The sequence below is a fragment of the Haliaeetus albicilla genome, chromosome 10 (assembly GCF_947461875.1).
Source record: "Haliaeetus albicilla chromosome 10, bHalAlb1.1, whole genome shotgun sequence".
NCBI classification, from domain to species: Eukaryota; Metazoa; Chordata; class Aves; order Accipitriformes; family Accipitridae; genus Haliaeetus; species Haliaeetus albicilla.
In genome coordinates, this window is record NC_091492.1 from 39,801,155 (window position 1) to 39,820,714 (window position 19,560).

The 19,560-nt window shown below is 45.2% G+C and overlaps 1 protein-coding gene across 3 annotated transcripts in view; it reads right to left on the reverse strand.

Annotated features, from left to right (window-relative positions):
- Positions 1-19,361, reverse strand: part of LIMK2 (LIM domain kinase 2) — a 32,702-nt gene extending 13,341 nt beyond the window's left edge. The window contains exons 1-6 of one of the 3 annotated variants that reach the window (XM_069795212.1): positions 19,205-19,361; positions 16,621-16,720; positions 2,707-2,842; positions 1,313-1,422; positions 874-1,062; positions 308-413 (exon numbers count right to left, since the gene is read on the reverse strand). In XM_069795212.1, the coding sequence (XP_069651313.1) occupies positions 308-413; positions 874-1,062; positions 1,313-1,422; positions 2,707-2,842; positions 16,621-16,720; positions 19,205-19,220 (657 nt within the window). In that variant the 5' untranslated portion in view covers positions 19,221-19,361. Of the gene's footprint in view, positions 1-307; positions 414-873; positions 1,063-1,312; positions 1,423-2,706; positions 2,843-7,787; positions 8,180-16,620; positions 16,721-19,204 lie in introns of those variants that run through there. The other 2 variants (XM_069795215.1, XM_069795213.1) reach the window with 2 other exon arrangements.
- Positions 19,362-19,560: the final 199 nt, after the last annotated feature.

Below are 19,560 nucleotides of genomic sequence, written 5' to 3' on the forward strand. Positions count from 1 at the left end.
TAGCAATACATGAAGAGTCTTCACAGCCTCTCTGTCCTCTGAGATGTCATAGCCCTACACTTTTCTTATTACCTCCCTTCATATTTGAATGCTGCAAAATCAGAACTGCATCCTAATTGCATTTCCATCTGTTACATTTTCCTCTTCAGCCGGAAGGAGTAGCAAAGCTTGTCTTCACGTTTATTCCTACTGTGAGCATGAGTATAATGAACACACACTGTATGTAGGGGGGGAGAACAGTGCTGAGAAAGAGAAAAGCTATAGGAAGGCAGATGAGAAGGAGGCTTCAGAACAGAACTCTACCCACCTCCTCCACCTGTAATGTACGAATAGGAGCTCCATTAATCTCCAGGATACGATCTGCAGGGTGGATGGCGTTTCGGACATCTGGGCTGATGTGCATCCTGTTAACTCTAAACACGGGAATTATAGTGTGTGGAGGAAGTCAGTTTAGCCAAAATTATAAAAAAGATTTGATCTCTGATGCTTCCCTTCATATTGGTATTCTGAAATAAAACAATGCTAATCTACCAACACAGGTAGCTACCCTTAGACCAAGTGCTTAGGTCTGAGCTGATTTGGGGAGAGCTCTTCATTTGCCCAATGGCAAAAAATGTTAGTCCATTACAATTGGCCAAATGTTTTGCATTCAGTGAGGGAGACAGCACTGAGAAATAAAGTTATCAATTAAGGTCATCACAAGAAGCAAAACGGAGACCAGACACAAATGGCTATTAGTCAACATATGTCTCTGTTGTGCCAAGACAGATCCCCTCAGCAGTTAAAGCAGCTGGCAGGACAGCAGCGCTGCAGAATTTTTACCAGCTCCCTCTGCACAGACATGTACCTTGCACACAACCTTGTCATACTCACTCTTTCACCTGGACACCAGTGGCATAGCTGGAGCAGCCACCTTCAACAGACACGGAGAACCCCCTCTTGCCATCAGTAGCTGCCGGCATGGAAATGAGGGTCAGCGTATAAGGCAGCTGCTCACGCAGAGACTCAGTGGAGTGTTTTTCTATCATCGGTGTCAGCACAATCTGGTTATGGCATTTTCCACTAAAAGAAGTGAAGAAAGTCATTATGGCAGTATCCTAGCCCTCCCTGCCAAACTCACATTTCTAAGTTCTCTCATTGACCATAAGCTATAGTTTTTAATGCTTACACCATTCCCCCCTCCCTCCCTCAAAAGGCAGCTTCCTGGCATTCCTCAGTGTAGCATTCAGCTGAACCATGCTGAACCAGCTAAACATGGCTTACACATACAGCAGGGAGCAACTCTGTGGCAAAGTGTGCAGCTCCGTCTTACCAGTAGAGAGTGGAATGTTGCACGAGTGCGTAAGTGTCCCCATCTTCAATGATCACTTTGCAGCTCATACAAGCAAAGCACTCGGGGTGATACTTGTATTCGCCAGCCACCTACAGACAGAAAAGGGAGTAGCTTAGTAGGGCCAAAATCCATCAGCAGATGCGACTACTGCTTTCCTCTCCAATTAATGCGCTCATTCAGATCTCAAAGTCAAGTGGCAGTTTTTTGCTGGAGAGTTATATTAGCCCATTCTACCTTTCCTGAACCCCATCCTTGGCACCCTGTTTGCAAAACTTCTCTGAAACAAACACGTCAACATGCAAAGCAAAGCTTGCATCCCAGGAACATCTGCTATATTTGGCAGCTGCTCAACTATCAAAAATAGTTGGTAGTCTGCTGCAGAGTAGTAAACAAGATATTAAACCTTCCTGTTCAGTTGCTCTTGGCAAGATAACTAACGTTATGCCTGAATTAATAAAGCTGAAAGGGCTTTTTTTTTTGGCAAACAGGCAACGCACAAATTCAGATACTTTACCAGCCAGCTGACAGAAAAAAAAAAAAGGCGAGCTGAAACTGAGACAACAAAATACCTTTAAAGAATATTTTTATTCATTGATCTGTTTTTCAGTTTTCCTTATGAGAACTTCCCTTATTGACAGTATTTTGCAAAGACTTCTGCAAGCAATGAGAAATTGTCTGCACTTTTCTCAGTACTTCCCTTTGAGGTAGCAATCATACTACTGAGTACCATGCTGCTTTTATTTTGGCCCTAGAAAAACAATGGTTATGTTTCATTCTTGACAGTTTTAAAGGTTAAATATTTACAAGGTTGTGGCAAGAAGAGGAACATTTAGGTGAGCCCCATATTGTGCAGGCAGAGTTCAATGCTTCAAAGCAATTGAGGCTAACACTACTTCAAGACACCATCAGCCAGAAAACCACTCTGGCCACAGTCCAGGTGGGACTTGGATGGCAACCTTCCCCAAAGCCAGAACCTGCTGCTTATCCTGAGCTGAGAGGTTCAACTCTGCAGTGCAGTGGAAAATCACCCCATGGAGACACTGAGGCACTGTGCTACAGAAACAGAAGCGATGTCCCCTTAATCACCTTTCCACTTCTCATGCCTGTGCATTTCAGCACCTTACTTTCTTTGTTCATAAACTTCAGATCCTCACAACTCCCTCCTTTAGGAGCTACCTCCATTCAAAATTAATCTTTATCTAGAAGATGCCTCATTTCTAATCTCTGATTAGAGATTAGAGTAGCAAGGAGACTATTACCTTCAGTTTATTTGGTTATCTGAATAGATAGGACAACTCCCAACCAAGTTTGAGGAGTTGGAGGCAGGCATGTCCTGCCTCCAGGCAGGCAGGAGTCCTTCAGAGAGTCCTTACCATCACAGGTCCAGTCATCAGCAGAGAGCAGCCATGGCAAGATTCCCCAAACTTCCCCCAGTAGTCTTTGTGACAGTACAGCTTCCCGTCTTTCTCATAGTACCAGTTAGTGAGGGGATCCTGACATTCAGAGCACCTTGAAGGAAACAAAGGAACAAAGTTCCAGTTGGCAACAAGTCACAAATCAATAGAAAAGGTCATCTCCTGCATGGAGAAAACAGACATTCAGCAGCAGCTCACCACCAGCTCTTCTAATTATAGATATACTAAGGCCCTCCATTTCCCAATGCTTTTTCAACTGAAAATTAGCACCAAACCCAAGGTTTGTAAGGAGAGGTGGTATCAACCAACACAAAGGAAAAGACAAGCTTCCAAAGTTTAAAACAAATCCCATCCATTAATTAAAACACATCAGTAGGTTTACAAATTCTGCCTTATAGATTTTGCTCCTTTGAGTTGCCCAGCACACAGATAGCTCTGCTGTGTTTCTACTTAGTGTTTCTATAGTATCACACCATCTTGTGCCAGAGCACCTGTCTCCTCAGCCAGTTTTTCCTGGGGGGCCAGAGAGGCAGGATGCACTTCCCTATAAAACACAAAGCCAGTTTTGCACCAATCTTTGTGGAAAGCCTTTCTATTCTTCTGTAAGTAGACCTCTCCCAAAAGGTCAACCACAGCACTATCCATTTGAGGGAGAGTCTTCAAAGCAGTTCATCCTTTGAGCTCCATATACTTACTGCATCCACCAATTAACTGTGATGAAAGTCCTCCACCCCTCCACACCAATTGCTCTCCCTTTCCTTCTGCTGCTGACAGTGCATGAGAATAAAAACCCACAACCAACCAAAAAACCCCAAACAAAACAATTTCTCTAATTTAATGAAGAGAGTCTCAAAATCCTTCATGTATCCGTGTCAGCTCCCATTTCAACAAGGAACCTTATTAATCCTCTATCTACATCCCCTCCAAGAAACAAAAAAACCTCCTCCCCTAAAAAAAAACCAAGGAAAAAGATGCAGCAATTATATTGCAGATATCATTTTAGCAAATCACAAGCAGAATCCAGATCTTCAGGCTTCCTGAACACAAAATAATCCTGCCTCAGCAGGATGCACCGGGCAAGGGAGTTTATAACTTCTGCAGCATGGAGGTGTGACTTAATGGAGAGATAAGGCACAGACAGCAGTTGCATCACTAAAGATTATTCCATTAGCCCTGGGCAGCACGTTCTCAGACTTTAAAAAGGAAAATTAGTCTGGTATTGGCCATTTCCGAGTGCAGAATCCAAGGCAGGTTAGCCACCAATAACTGGTTCAAAGAAACACCCAAGGATCAATGTCATCATCAGTATGATGCTTTCCCAAAGGTGCAAGGAAGATTTTCTCCTGCCCCTTATCCCAACGACTGTCTCGGTTAGTACACTGGAGGGGAACCCATCGCACTGGCATGGGGGTTTAGGTGGGCGCGTGCCCTCCTTGGACAGCAGGTCTCTCTACAGCACCAAATGCACTGAAGTCAGCCAGTGGCAGTGCAGGTGAACTTTTACATGCTCCCAGCTCTAAGATGAGAGCTACTGTTGACTTCACCTTTCACAAGCTTCCTGAAAACTTATTTGTGCCAGAGACATTCCTTGTAAACTCCACCAGCTTGTAATGAGCGTGATGATATGTGAGGCTGGTCGTGTTCCAACACGGAGAGAGTTATTTTCTCCAGCTCAAGAGACTGCAAAGCAACAAGGTGAAGCTGCTTGTAAGCAGCCTATGGTTTTAGGGGAAAACACACCTCATGAGGTATTTAGTGCCGTACCCTACCCTCAGGAAAACTGCTCCTTCTAATGTATTTGGCTTTTATAGCATTTGTTCTCCCAGCTGAGGAGCTCCATATCCTGCCCCCCCACCGCCCCTTCCTCAGTGATGGGAAAGAACTCCAGCACGTGCAACAGGCCCTGCCAATGTTGTCTGAGGCAGGGGGGAGCAGTAACTTAACATTGCTATACATGCTGCATGCATCATTACAGCCTCAGCCTTGGGGCACTGTCATGGTTACACCCCACTCATGGTATGCAAGAGACCTAGAGGGCATTGCAATGCATTTTGCCTTCAACCACTAGCCTTTGGCTTCCATTTGCAGTAAATACCCCATGCTGAATGATCAAGTAGGTGAGTGGGAGGGAGAAAAGAGCAAGTGGAGACTAACAGCAAAGATTTCTATCACCTTGTGGCAGGAACATCTGGCTCAGCATGGGCAAATCAGATCCCTCAGACTTATCCTAATTCTGCGTGCATGCCTGTACCAGTGCGTGCTCCAAAAGTGATTACATCTTCAAACAGGGAGCTGTGACCAGACCTGCGCTTGGGATGCAGACAGCAATACTGGAGACTGCTCCACCAGGACTTCAAGACCTGGCCTTCTGTCTAAGTTCTCTCCAAGTAGGTGAGTTATTTATTTATTTGTTTTTAAGCACAACACCTTCCTTTCCTCACCCCTCTTCAATTTCACCTTCAACCACTCCTTTTTCTCCCTAAGAAAATGTAGACTTTCTGCAAAAGCAACACAACTGCACTTCTGTTTAGATAGGCTCCAGAGGATCATGTATGCTTGTCTTCCCTTTACCTTTCCTCTACTCCTTCATGGTTTGATTCCAACCTTACAGCACTTTGATTAGTTCGCTTCCATCCGGAAATAAGCACTGGTATCTAATTTGCAACACACCCAATAGCAAAATGAAGGTGAGGGGGTGGAGCCAGCAAGCAGTCAATTCTTTGCTGTGCAATTAAACAAATCTGGGCAGGACAAGTTTGCAGCTTAAGGCTCAGAACCCCACCCAGGGCAATGAGGCAACAGGAACTAAGCAACCAGCCCCAGAGAGGCTAAATGCTGGTAATGGGTCTAACTGGCTACTTTGTTAATCACTGACAGCAAGAGTACAGACATGGCTATGGCCCATATGGCCAAGCAGCACCTTCTATTATTTACCGTGCATTCTGTAGTGTAGAAAAGGCTTTAGATTTGTCAGGTGTGGAGAACTGGCTGACAGCACACAGGTATAGTTTCAAGACCTGTTTCAACTGTTCCAGTGCCTTCACCCAAATGATAAAGGCATCACGTGATTGTTCCACATGACTGTCATTGAAGAGATACGTCAGAATTTTATCACAGAAGATACAAGAATTACCACTCCTTCCTTTCCCTCCTCACTAGAGCACATGGCGTTGCATTGCTGCCATTGCCAGAGCTCATGTCAGCCAAGACAGGAATACAATTACTTCTACAGGTATTAAGCAAGCTAATCTTTGCCGGTCACTACAACCAAAAGAAAGGAAGATTTCTTGCTCCTCTGTCTTTTATAGTTTAGAAACCACTGATCTTCTCCTAGATGATTTGCTATTCTTATTACAGAGTAACAAAGCATGGTAATCAAGTTTCTCGGAGGACGGGCAACAGCCATACCTGACGTGTTTCCTCTTGCTGCCCAGCCACCATTTTCAGAGCTGCAGAGCCCTGCTCCGATTATACAGTCCCATACATTATGATTCTTTGCTTCCCAGCCTTGGCTATAAAGAATAAATTAATCTGCCTCCCATAACCATCCTCCAGGAACCCCAGGCAGCATGTGGGTGCAGTGTTCAGCCCTGATGCTCTGCAGCACAGCAGGTGCAGAAAGAGTTCACAAATCGCTGCTTGATGGCTACTTGTTTTTGTGGGGGGTGGTAGGAGGATCAGGTCACAACAGGTAACCAGCCCGGTTTTCAGCGAGATGGGAGATTCAATTGATGTGGCATCTCTTTTACATCTAAATGAAAGCCAATACCCTAATGGAAGCAAAGACTTCCCTGGCACTGAAGAGACAGATCCCTTTGAGAAGGGCTCATTAATAAAATGCACCCCTCACACACACTGTCAGGCTAGATCAGTTAACGCTAGACAGGCTCAAAAGAGCTGTGGTTCCAATTCTGCAGGCAGAACTGGGGAGAGGACAGTCATGCAGATGGAAAGCTGCGGAATAAAACATAACCCCAGCCCGTAGCTAACCCAAAGGCTTCTTACCCGGACTTAGCAGAAGTGTGTGCACGGGCTACATAGAAGACACTAGACAGGGAAGAACAGATGCTAGAGACTAAGACGACGGAGTGTTTAAGCTCTGACTATGCAAAACGACTTCCACACACTTAGGAGAAGGTGTATCTATGGCTTAGCATGATGCCTTCCACATATTACAAATAACGAATGTCTGCTCACTTTCTTTCTGCTGAAAGCGGATGCTGTTTCAGAAAGTTGCCTAAGGAAGCTTAGCAATTGTGTGGCAGTATTTACTCCTATGCTAGACTGTTTTAACAAAAGGCTTCTTACTCCCAAATCACTACAAAAGTGTTTGCAGGAACAGGATCAATAATGAGCAAATCCGAGTGTAGGGGATAGGAGGGAGACAATGAAACTGCAAGCTGTGCCTTTCCCCATCCATTCACCTTATCAGCACATCAGCGCCAGTCACCATCCTGGCTGCGTTCAGCCCCACTAACAGTTTTCACTGTGGAGATGCAACGCAATCACAGTGAGTGGCTGCTCGTCCCTAGTTACCTGCAAAGTACTTGATTTCTTTTCTGAAACAAGATTACTGCGCTGCCTTGCTGCAGATTACATCACCTTCTTGAACTCACAACAGCAGCACCTCACCTCACCCTGCGCTATGCCCAAGCTCAAGTAGCTTTGTAAGAGACATAAGCAGCAGCAGCCACCGTAATCTTGTTCCTCTGGCAGTGGAGCAAAGCACAGGGGCATGGGGTAAAGCGGCACAGGTAGTGTTGCCCTGAAAGGGAGCCTGCTTGCCTGGGCTACGCAGACGCTGCCTCATGACACAGGTGCCATTCCCTTGTACCAGAGAGCTGTGAAGAGGCTGGTAATAAGAATCTTCCCCATCGCCTCCTCAAAGCAAGACAGGAACGCAGTTTGGGACTGGCTGTTCCCTGCACACAAGCACTGGACCTCATTCTTCACGCCTCGCATGCTAACTGCTTAGGATAGCATTACAGGGGGTAAAACGACACTTTGAAGATCCACTGCTAATCCTGCGCAAGACTTACCGAAAGGGATCCTTGGGAGCGAAGTAAGCTGGGGCAGACAGGTAACTTCCCATCTTCAACACTGGATAAACCGGCTCAGCCACAAACTTGTCCAACTGCCTCTGAACAGCTCTGTTCTGCCAACATGGCAGCAGCCAGTGCTCATTTAATCTTGCGCTGATTCAGATACTTCACCTCTCTTTGAAGCTGCCCAAGGAATGCCAGGTCTTTCGGCTGCTCCTTCCTTTTCAGATTTTTCCTGGCTCCCATGGCTATAACCATCTTCTCCCGCACTCAGTGGCAGCGGCACCCTTGGGAAGGATAGAATAACTGCTAACTGGGCTGGTTGGACATGCTTCTGCAATAGCTCTTGCAAGCTCTGCTGCCTGCTAACTATTGTCAAGTTTTCCCTTCTCTGGACCCACCCAAGGGTGGGAGGAGAGGAGGAGCGATTGCAGGAGGACAGCCTGTGGCTACAGAGGCTGAAAAAGCTCTACTTCTTCACAAGGGGTGGAGCTCAGATCCGAAAGAGGGGCTGCGTTAGCAAGTGCTGAAAGATAGCAGCTTTTGCCAAAGAGCCAAAGCGCAACGAGAAACTACTCTTTGCAGCGGTGGCACGTTCTGATGGGGAAGTCAAGGCAGGCAGAGGGTCTGATGAAGACAACTAGCCACGTCTCCAAACACGTCACATGAACGTTTGCTACATACCTTCCTAAATCCCTCACAGTGAGGGGGGTTACACTACCTTCACACAAACGACAATCTTTTCATCCTCTCGCAGGAGGTAGCTCACAGTGTGCTTCATCCAAGGAAAAATAACTTTCTTTCCAACACGGTTTTAACCGAGATCATTGCAATCATTTAACCTAATCTTCATCTCCTGAATGGAAGCTGAGAGGCATAAATCAGCATGGAGGAGTACTCTCTCCTCCTCGCAGCACATGTAGTTATATCATTTTGCCTGCTCTGAAGCCAAGCATGATCTCTAGTGGCCTAATCAGCTAAAGCTGTTTGCAAGACACTCAGAAATGCAACAAACATACGCTGCTGCACCGAGCCCTCCCATTTTTGTACAGTCAGCAAAGCCTGGCGTGCCTGAACACAGCCTGAAAATCATGCTGTATTCCAGAGGCAAGAGTACTCAAATGTGCTTTTACTGGAGATGCTCGTCTCAGCTGGCATATTGTTCAAGGGACGCTTGGGGCTGGGACGAGGCAGTCTTGGCTGCAGATTTGACAGCTGCTGCTCACTGTTGAAGTAAGCAGAAAGCCAGGCAGCCTTTTGCGTTGTTTGGTGTTTTTTTTGTTTTTGGTTTTTTTTTTTTACTTTTAATAAGCATCCATCTTTCTGGGGGAAAAAAAAAAAAATCATAATTTTCACCCGTTCAGTGCAGCTTCTAAGCCCAGCTGTAAAAGTGCAGTGAAGCCTAGTGCTGCAGGGCCCGATGTGGTTGTCAATTCCAGCACGGGCCTAATTCCTTCTGACATTTCACACAGCTCTACTGGAAGCAGCAACACGGTGAGTCTGTGTCTAGGAATGCACTCTGGTCTCCCACATTCTCTATATGTTGCGTGCTGAAAATGGGCCAGTGCTCACAATCCAACGCTTCCCTGGCTATCAGCATCACCCCACAACACAGACATACCTCCAGCACATCGCAGAGCCCCTTCCCTCCCCAGTATCACCTACAGACAAAAGCTTTTCCCCACAATTCTGCTGCCATGGGCTGAACTCCCTCCAAGGGGGATTCCACGTGACCTCATAAATCCCAACTCTTCAGACAAAACCTTTGAAGATTTGATCCACAGATGCGATAAGCAGCCAGCTAGTCTGTGAATGAAGCCAGCAGATAAAGCCTAACTTCAAAGTAATAAAAACCACCCAGACAGCTAAGCAACTGGGAAGGGATTTTGTTTGAGACTTCCTTAAAGCCAAAGGACACATAGTCAAATGTCTATTTAAACAGGAAACATCTTATCAAAATGATTTTACTTTTGCAGCAAGCCCCAGCAGCAGCCAGTAAGTTACTTTTTCCTACACAGAATTCTCTTGTTACTTCTTGCCTTTTTTATTGTTTCTACAACCTATTTGAGAACACAATAGCTCTGATAAAAGGGCTCTGGAAAAGGTGTTAATGTGTTCATACATTCTAGATCTGAATTCCTGCCAGAATGACTGCACTTCAAAAAATGCTGATGAACAGGTGGGGGGGGGGGGGCAACGGACACCTTTTCCATGTAATTTTACTGATACCATCTCTGAGGGCCAAAATGCACTGAAGCAAATTTCTTTTTCACCAGCTGAAGTCAGTTATCAGCATCTTCTCTCTTGCAAATGCTGACAGCATTTCCACTACAAACATGTACCCATCACAGGGAGTTGCTTTCCTTACTATGGTTTAGAATTGTACTGTAATTTTTGCCAGAAAGAAGCCTGAAAAATACAACTAGCAAATAAAAAGGAAGAAATGAAAAACCTTGACAATGACTTAACATGAAATTTATTGCAAATTGAGTCGCAGCCATTACAGTTTTATACCCACAGAAATGCATCACATAGCTATTGTGATATTCAAGTGATTAATATCTTAAAACAGCTGGGGTTAGGCTGCACATCTAGACACCCTCTTTACCACATAGTTCATGCTGTCCAATAGCATGTCTACAGACAGATGTATTGCTCAGCATATCTACCAGCCCTAAGATACACAAATTTATCCTGGCACAGACAGGCACTTTGGTATGTGTGGGACTGGTATAAGCTGGGGAAGAGGCATCTGCTTGATGCCTTAAGAATCTGCAGCAACTCTTTGTTTCAGCATGGGCACAGTTTGGAGGCATTCCAAATACTTCAGTCCAATCCCAACACCTCATTGTATTTCCAAGGCACTTACACATAACATGTGCTTCGCTGCTGTTGAAAGACAGAGTCAGCTCCTGACATCAGCTACTGAAACTAATACCGTTTTGATATGCACATACCTCTGAGTGAAAGCTCTTGCACATAGCTCTTGAGTAAACTAAAACGAACAGTGAAGCGAAGCCCATGTCCTTCACTGCACCTTACTTCTAAGCAGCAGCAGAACTTCAGACCAACACAGTGATGCCTTCTCGATACCTAACATCAGTAAGCACAACATTAGGATGGAGATAGATTTTTGTCTCCACCATACTTGCCTAATGGCTGCAGACCTCCCGAATACATGTAGGCTGAGAAGCAAGCCAAAGAAATTAAACCTATTGAAACTTCACAGATTATATACGGTTTTGGAAGCAGTGACTTCTGATCTGTAAATGCAGCACATCTGGCAATAAGACCGGCACTTACACCACTGCACCTTCACTCACTTCCTAACTTGCTGCTGTTGTCTGTGCAGGCTGCTAAACTCCTCAGGGAAGGATCCTGTCTCACTCTTGTGGAAAGCCTACCACATACTGGGCTGTGTGAGTAATTCTAATTGCCTTGATATAGTAATGCTCTGATAACAATGCCCTAAAGGACAAGCTGCGCAAGTCAACTGAAAAAAAAGTTAGGACTGGAATGCCCAACTACTCCTTAAATATAAAGGGTCATCATGATGTCCTGTAGCTGATATAGATTCCCCTGAGGAATGTGGCTGCTTCCACCTGCAAAGTGCTTCACTGCTCCCTTGCATTTTTAAACTCCTGAACAGCCCTGGCAATGTGTACAAACAGGCACTTAGCAACTATTTCTCCCTAAATCTGATAGCGAGCTGTTGAATTTCAATGCTGATAGAGACATCATCAGAGAGACATTCCCAGGAGTCTGCAGGATTAGTGGAGAAGAGCTCTCACCTCTGAGGCCCTATCATTAGCTTTCTGTAACTGCCAGAAACCCGAGAAGACAGGGAAGAAGAGGAGATTCTTGTTTCCTGCTTCTACCATAATTCAGCTGCCTTTTGTTACTACTGATCTTTCCCCTGCTCTCAAATTCAGCTGCTGTGTATACAAACCTGACTGTGTTCACAGCTGAAAAGCTAAAGGAAGATTCAAAGCATCAAACATCCCCACATTTCAAATTCATCTTAATACACACCTTTGCCTACATCTTTGTCAACATTTGTACATTTGAGCTTCGTATTCTGTCGCTGTAGATCTATTTGTCCTGTTGCCTATGGGGAGGAAGCAGCTTTTGGAAAACGAAAGCCTGTGCCAAACAGTTTGAACCAACAGAAGTGATCCAAAGTCTAGAAAACACAGTCCATGAGAAAAAGCTAGGTCCAGGGCTTCTTCAGTCTATGAGAGACTGATGGGAGACACGACTGCTGCTTTCAAACAGGAAAAGGTTACTTGACTAACAGAAGGAGGAAAAAAAAGGTTCTTTTCCACATCCATTGTGAAAGTGACTAGAAGAAGTTGGTTTAAATTGCAACAAGGGGAATTTCTGAAGGTAGTAGACAGAAGCTTCTAACACTAAGGATAATTAAGTGCTAGTAGACTTAGTCTGGGAGACCAAAAACCTACAGTGATGGGAGATTGTTAGGTGATCAGTTTCTTGATCATTCCTAAGCCATAGAAATTACTTCCTTCAAACCCAAGTGGAAGCTTAGTAGATATCCTAAGAACCACAGAAAACAGATGTAGAAAATACCCTCAGAAATCATCTAGTTTATCCTGCAACCCCCAAAACAGGTTTAACTATATACATTCTTCACGTTTGCCTGGCTTGCCTTCCCCTGCCCCCAAATGTAAAAAGAATCAAAGTGATTCACCAAGTTTTGCTGAGCAAAAAATACTTCTATAGCACACAAAATATGCCATTCAGTATAGAAAAATCACGTCTTTGTAAGACAATCAAATTACTAGAGTTGGCAAATTAATAGTGGTTCTCTTTCTGCTCAGTAGCCTGGAGCTTAGGGCATCCCCTCGATGCATGGATAGCTAATCCAGTTCTGTTTTCTGACCACGGACAATTGTCACGCTGCAGAGTGCACAACGGGTGGGCAACGAGGGATTCTGGGAAGAATCTACTTTTAACCTTGTTCCACTACCGAGAAACAGTCAGAAGGAGAATTTGTTTCAAATTCACTTCAGAATACCAGTAGGAGAGGAGCCAGGAGTTCTTCTGCACTCTGCCAAGACTGTTCCATTTTTTCAAAGTATTCATTTAGAGAGAACAGCCTTCTGGTGGTTACAACACTCTGCCTTTTAGTTTCTAGCTCCAGTAAAGGTTAACAGAAACTGAAACAGAGTAACACATTCAAAAAGAGTGCAAGCACCTGAATCCTAAACAATCTGTCAGGTGAATTGATTTAACTCTAGGTAATAATTTAAACAAATACATTTTTATTACTTTAGATTTTTTTACAAGTGTAAACAGTCTCTTAACTATTTCAAGACCATATTTAATTTTAGCCAACATCACCTATTGGAAAGTCAACTTACTGCTTGCAATTACTTAAATATAATAATGTAATCCCTGATCAGTATAAAGAGATTTAATATATATTTAGTCAGATATCAAAAGGTTACACTTTTCAGTCATACAGTTGTTTATATTATTAAGTTGGCAGCAACCTATTTCATAATATAATTTAAAAAAATATACAGAAAGCCATGATAATTTTTCCTGAGGTCAAGCTACATTGTGTATGCATAAAAATCTGGTGTATTAAGCAAAAAGGAAATATTTGTCCAAACTGAACAAATAGTTTCTGATCACCATCATCTCCAGTGCTTTAGACCTACTAATGAAAAATTTTGGATTCATACAAAAATTCCCTGCCTTCCTTTCCTCTTCCAGAAAAAGGAAGATGAGCTTTTCTGCTCTTCAGACTCCTGATGATTTTTCAGCTTTAAATTAACTGGTTTTGGTATAAACTAAAGAGTATATTTTTAAATCTGTAATTGTAAAATCATCAGTAATCCATCACCTTCAGTAACTTTTGTTATAAGATACACTATGAACAATTTTAATCTGATGCGGTGGATTTGCCTTTTGTTTTGAGATTTCTGCAGCAAGCCTGTGTTGCTTGGCTACCTAAATTAGATTTATTTTATAGACCATAGTAATATACATCCTCTGTTATTTCATGGTTAGGAAGGAACTGAACCTCAGCTGTCTTCCTTCCTATAAAGTTCTTAAGCACCCCGCTACAGCAGGAATTCCTACCACCATTTCCAATAATTTTCTTCATAGGGATCCAAAAGCATTTTCCACCTGGATGTATTCAACAGGCTTGATCTGAATTAATGGTTTTCAAATAATCAAAACTGGATTTTTAACAAATACTGTGCCCTTAAGATTAAACCATGCAGCTATATCTGGGTCTTCTCATCCCATCCTACTCCAGTTCAAATATGCAATATCCCCACAGAAAGAGGGAATTGTCTTTAATTTCATTTGTCTTTATCTGTGGAAAAAAAAAGGCCCCAACAATGGACATCAAAAGACCAGGTATCAATACTTTATTCAAAGGTATAACTCAGGGCAGTATCTTCTATTTTGTAATATGGAAAAAAGTCAGACTGAAAGCAGTATGAGCAGCATGCTCTAGCTCAAAAAAAGCTCTTCCAATAATCCCCTTAGGTAAAAGTGATCCAGACCTAGGAAAAAGATACCTTGCCACTTCTTTCTTTCCCTTTCTTAGTGTAGCGTTTGAAGTTCTGTGCAACGTAAGTTCCAATCCAGTGGGACTGCATTATCAGGGAAAAGCAACAACCTTTGAAAAGCGTATGCTATCTCAACAGAATTCAGAGGCCAAAAGTACATTCAGAGTTAATTCACAACAGACATTGTGACAGAAACATCTAAGAAACTTCCTCAGCCAGATCCAAGCCTAAGGACCAGCTGGCCAAAGAACAGTTTAAAATATCCAAGATACATGAATTGGGATTTGCTTGTCCCTCCAGCCACAGCAGAGAAAATACAGGTTTCAGAGACAAAGCTCCTGTACATGCAGATTGAGGAAGGAGGGAAGTGACAAAAAACTTAAATCCTCAGAGACACGCATGTACGTCAGCTACTGCCAGTGCCAAGCATGATCAGCAGCCTAGCCTGACCAAGAATAAACAGAGCTAACGAGCCTGGAGCAGTGCCAATCAGCATTAGAGAAATTATGTGCCAGGCCAGGGAGTCAGCTAATCCACAGGAAGACTGTAAAAAACACTCCACAAGAGTGGCCGGAACTCACAGCTACCAGCTGCCAAAGGCTCCTACCCTTAGAGGCTTTTTAAAGTTTGGCTTTGGGATATCAAGCACAAGACTGCTGCTCAGCATGGCTTAGGGATAACAGAAGAAAAGGGGGAACAGAGTGCAAACTGGAAATTTGTTTTCGTGTACAGTCCTACCCTGGAACTAGGAAAAACGGAAGGGCAGCTTCCTTTACTGCAGGTTCCAATTGTTCATTCAGCATGGCAGCTTAGATGGGTGCTGGAGCTAGCCAAAAGCACAGTGCATAAGAGAACCGCATCAGCAACTGCAAAAAGTCATTACACACCTCAGGACAAAAGTTGGCGTCTTTGCTTGTATAAAACAAACAAAAAAAACCCCACCAAACTTCCATTATACAATATTACTCATGATATCAAATTCTCTGTAAAGTGTCATAAGGGCAGGATTTGCCTCAAGCTCAGCTGTTATCCACCTCGACAGCCCCAATAGCAAGAAGCACCAAGACATTTGCAAATCAAGACCTGCAACAGAAATACATTCAAAGTCAAGAAAGAAAGACTTACTAGCACACACAGATTTGGGTTTGGCTACTGGCAGAATCTAGGGAAACTCAACAACAGGATACTAGTTCTTTAAGGAGGAGAAGAGAAAACCAGGATTAAGACAAGCTGACTCAATATAGCTAAACATGAATACTCAAACCAATAGAAACCCAAAAGACTGGGATCTGTAGTGATATAAAGCTGTAATTGTGATTATTAACATGTCATTGTACCTAACAGCAATTTCCACGTCAACAGAGCTAGCACTGCTTTGGCAGCATGATGATATGGCTTTTTTTGTTGGTTTGTTTTTTTTGTTTTTTTTTTTTTTTTAAATACACCAATAACCATAATCCTCACTTCAGCAAAGTTGGGGTATTTTGTTGCGGTTTTTTGGTTCACCAGGACAGTAGATGCCTATCTTGGCACCGCAAACATTCCTCCAAAGCCACACTTTGGCTTCCTTTTCCCCTACTTGCTTTGACAGTATCCAAAACATTAGTCTCTCCAGATTCAAGCCAACACAGAAGCCAGTAGAAGCTGCAGGTACTCAACCCCTCTCAAAAATACAGGCCCCTTCAGAAATGTGATTCTGGAGCATGAAAGCTGAACCGAGTATTCCTGAAACACCAACGAAAGGCATTACTCCTACCACCAGGAAGAAAAGCATGTCAGAGATCCCTTTTTGTCCTTGCCGACAGCAACATTATCTGACAGATTTCATAAGTTTGTAAGTCTTACTAGTCTGAAAAGGAGAGAAAGCAAAAGGCAAGATCTCCTTCCCCCATATCAGCAGTTTCCCCCAACACCCTGATATCTCCCTTGTACCTACCACATATGGAAAAAGCAACAGGCTATCTAAATTGCCTGGGCACTGCTTTGGAATGCAGCTGAAGACAAATGTGCAACCCATGGCTTCTGCCACCACCAGTAAATCAGAGCTTTCATTTGTACTTTATCTGTATTCCTGTATGCGTTTGCGTCAGCATGGCAACACTTTGCCAGGCAGTGTCAGACCGCTATTGGGACCGAAAGTCAGTTCCAGAGTGCTACTGCAAGCGCTCAAGTACAGCCACAAACAAAAGCACACAACGGCTCTGCAAGATGGTACTTATCCACCAGGTTCCAAGCCAGCTGAACACCACAAGGAGAGTTCAATGGGCTAAAAGTTTACCTACCGGAAACAGGAAATATGCCAAGCTTCGTTAACAGTCTTGTAGAGGCGCTGACCAGCAGCAATGCTGTCCCCGCATCCTAGACATCTCCAGACTTCTTCACCTGCATGCAGGAATAAAGTGACATACAGCAACCATTTTACATCAGAGAAAACAAGGATTGCTGCATCCCTGATAAAGAGCAACCTTAAATTATATAACTGACAGCAAAGCCTTCATACACAGAAAGTTAAGGCAATATGAGGCAGTCAGTGGAGTTCCTAAATCGAACTTTGACATCTCACATATATTTTTTTTTTTTTTCCTCCAGACATAACACCACCCTCAGCTCCTTCACATTCTGCAGAAGGAAGCAATATGACTTTTCACAGAAAACAGGTCATTTACAGCTATGCTAGCCTTCAGAGCAGAGATTTCAGGATTGCAGACTGGTCTACTGTAACAGTTCCCACAGAGAACCGTGCTAGGCCAGGAAGCCACGCTATTAATTTCCCCCATGCCACTGACTCAGCACATAACGCCTGCACTTATTTGTATAATTAACTGGATTTCCCAGAACTGAAAGAAAGGAAAGAAAACTTTATTCAGTAGAGAACAACCTGACTACCAGGAAGGAATTACACACTTGAATGAATATTCCTGTAGAGACTGTACAGCCAACACCAGAGAACCATCACACTTAGGAAGACGCGTTGATGCTACTGGCCTATTGCCCTTTCAGAAAATACTTGTAATAGTTATAATATAGTTACAATAGTTTCTGCTAGAACTGCCATTAAGCCCCAGAGAGACCTTGTTATTTAGATGCACGCAAGCTAGGAAAAACAGTATGAAAACTCGTGCACAAAGAGCATTTGGCACACAGATAAATGCTACCCAAAATCCAAACAACTGTGCGGGTGTATTAAAGAGCCAAGGATCTGGGTGAGCACAGGATGGCGCAAGGAACTTATTACATAGGTGGGCAGATCTCAAACCTGTTTCCTCCTGCTACCAAAAGTTTACTTGCGGTAAGGTTGCATAAGGAAAGAAGTGCGATTAGAGAAGGAAAACCACTAACCACGGACTTCCATTTTCCAAAGAACGTTAAAACTCGATAGTTGCTCAGGCAAGTTGATACCAAAGTTAAATTCCTTGAAATGACACAGAACAGAAACCATCAGCCTTCTATGCACTTTTATGCCACTGTGTAGGTCAATGACAAGGTTTAAAACTAACCAAGGTGAAGATTTCTTTGTATGTTTTACACAAATAGCTATTTCAGAGAGAAAACTTGTTGCTCAACCAGGAGCAAGCACCACCCTCACCAGCAGAACGGCAGTACCCACAAAGGTCGCCATGCAGACTATAGAGCTAGAGAGGATTCATTCAAATGTGATATTTAGTGTAAGTTGCTGCTTCAGTACCCAGCTAAGCACCAGCTCCACACCTGGGAATTTGTCCACGTCCTCCTGCTATCTGGAACACCGAGAACGGCACCTGACCGCAGATCAGTACAACAGGGTAAAGGTTAGGAGAAACATGGAAAAAGCTGGCACTACCCACGTTCTTCTACATAGCAAATTGCTTTTCAGCACACCAAACACACTTGGAAATAAAAGGCAAAGCCACGTGTGCCTGTGCCTCAATGCACGGGCAGCCAACGCTCTCCTCTCCGAGCAGCGCAAGCCCTAGATTGAAGTCAGCTGAACTTCTGGAATTGCTGCCACGCTACAGGCCAAAAAAGCCTGCAAACCAGACATCCTGCAGCTCCATCTCCTCCCGTTCGGTGCCACGAGCGCAAGATGCAAATGTGAATACAGGCAGTGGATCCTATCTGAAGGAATTTCACGAGTACACCACGGCTGATGAAAAGCAACAGATGGATACTCCTCTGCAATGATCACACCGAGATTTACCCATCGGCTTCTGAACTCCAGGTAGCAGTCAACCTTACTTTTAGCTGCAGTGCTTTAAGTGCACCCAGAAAGGCCGATAAGCTCACAAACGGAAACGAACAGTCCTATATTCAACCGAAATGGGTTAAGTATCCAGGAGAAGCGACGGAAACGAAAAAAAAAAACCAAAAACCAAAAAAACCAGAGCAGGAAATAGCGCGAAGGAAAAGCAAACGGACATCATCAATGTAACAGGTCTGTCGAGTCCCCCAGGGCGGGAGGAATGTCCCAGAGGGGGCCACCGAGGAAAACCGGCAGCTCCTCCAGCACCGGCCAGCCGACCCTCGCCGGGGAAGGCGGCACCGGGTCAGCGACGAGGCCGAGGGCGACCAGCCGGCCCCACCGGGCAACCGCCTTAAAGGATGCCGCGCCCGGTAGCCGGCCGCCCCCCCCCGGGGCGGGAAAGCACGGCGCAGCCCGAGAGCCGAGCCGGGGCGCAGGTTCAGGGCAACCGGCGGCCCCGCGGGCGAGGGTCCGTCGTCGCCAACCCCCCCCCCCCCTCCACCGAGCCCCTCACCTGCCGCCCCCGCCACACCGCCGGCGGATCGCCGCCCGGCCGGTGGAGAACCGCGGCCTTCGCCTACACCCGCCCCGCTGTCACGGAGGGCGGCAGCGGTCCCCGCCGGCCCGGCCCGGCCCGGCAGCCTCACCTGGCAGCCCCTCCATCCCGCGCCGGCCTCGCCGCCGCCCCGGGGCTCGCCCGCGCCGACGTCAGCCTCTACGGAACGCGCGGTGGGTCACGCCGCACCTGGTCCGGGAGCGCGCCCGCGCTCCCCCGACCGCCCGGCTCTTCCCCTTCGCCGCTATCTCAACGCCGTACCCCGCCCCGAGGGTAGATATCGCCCCGCCCTTTGCCTCGCCGCAGGCCAATCGGCACTCCGCCCCCCTCACGGCCACAGGCCAATCCCGGCGCTATTCGGCGGTGAGCGTTCCGCCCCTTCCGCGGCGAGGACCGGTGAGAGTGAGGCCACGCCTCCAGGCCCCGCCCACCACGTGCCGGGGCGGG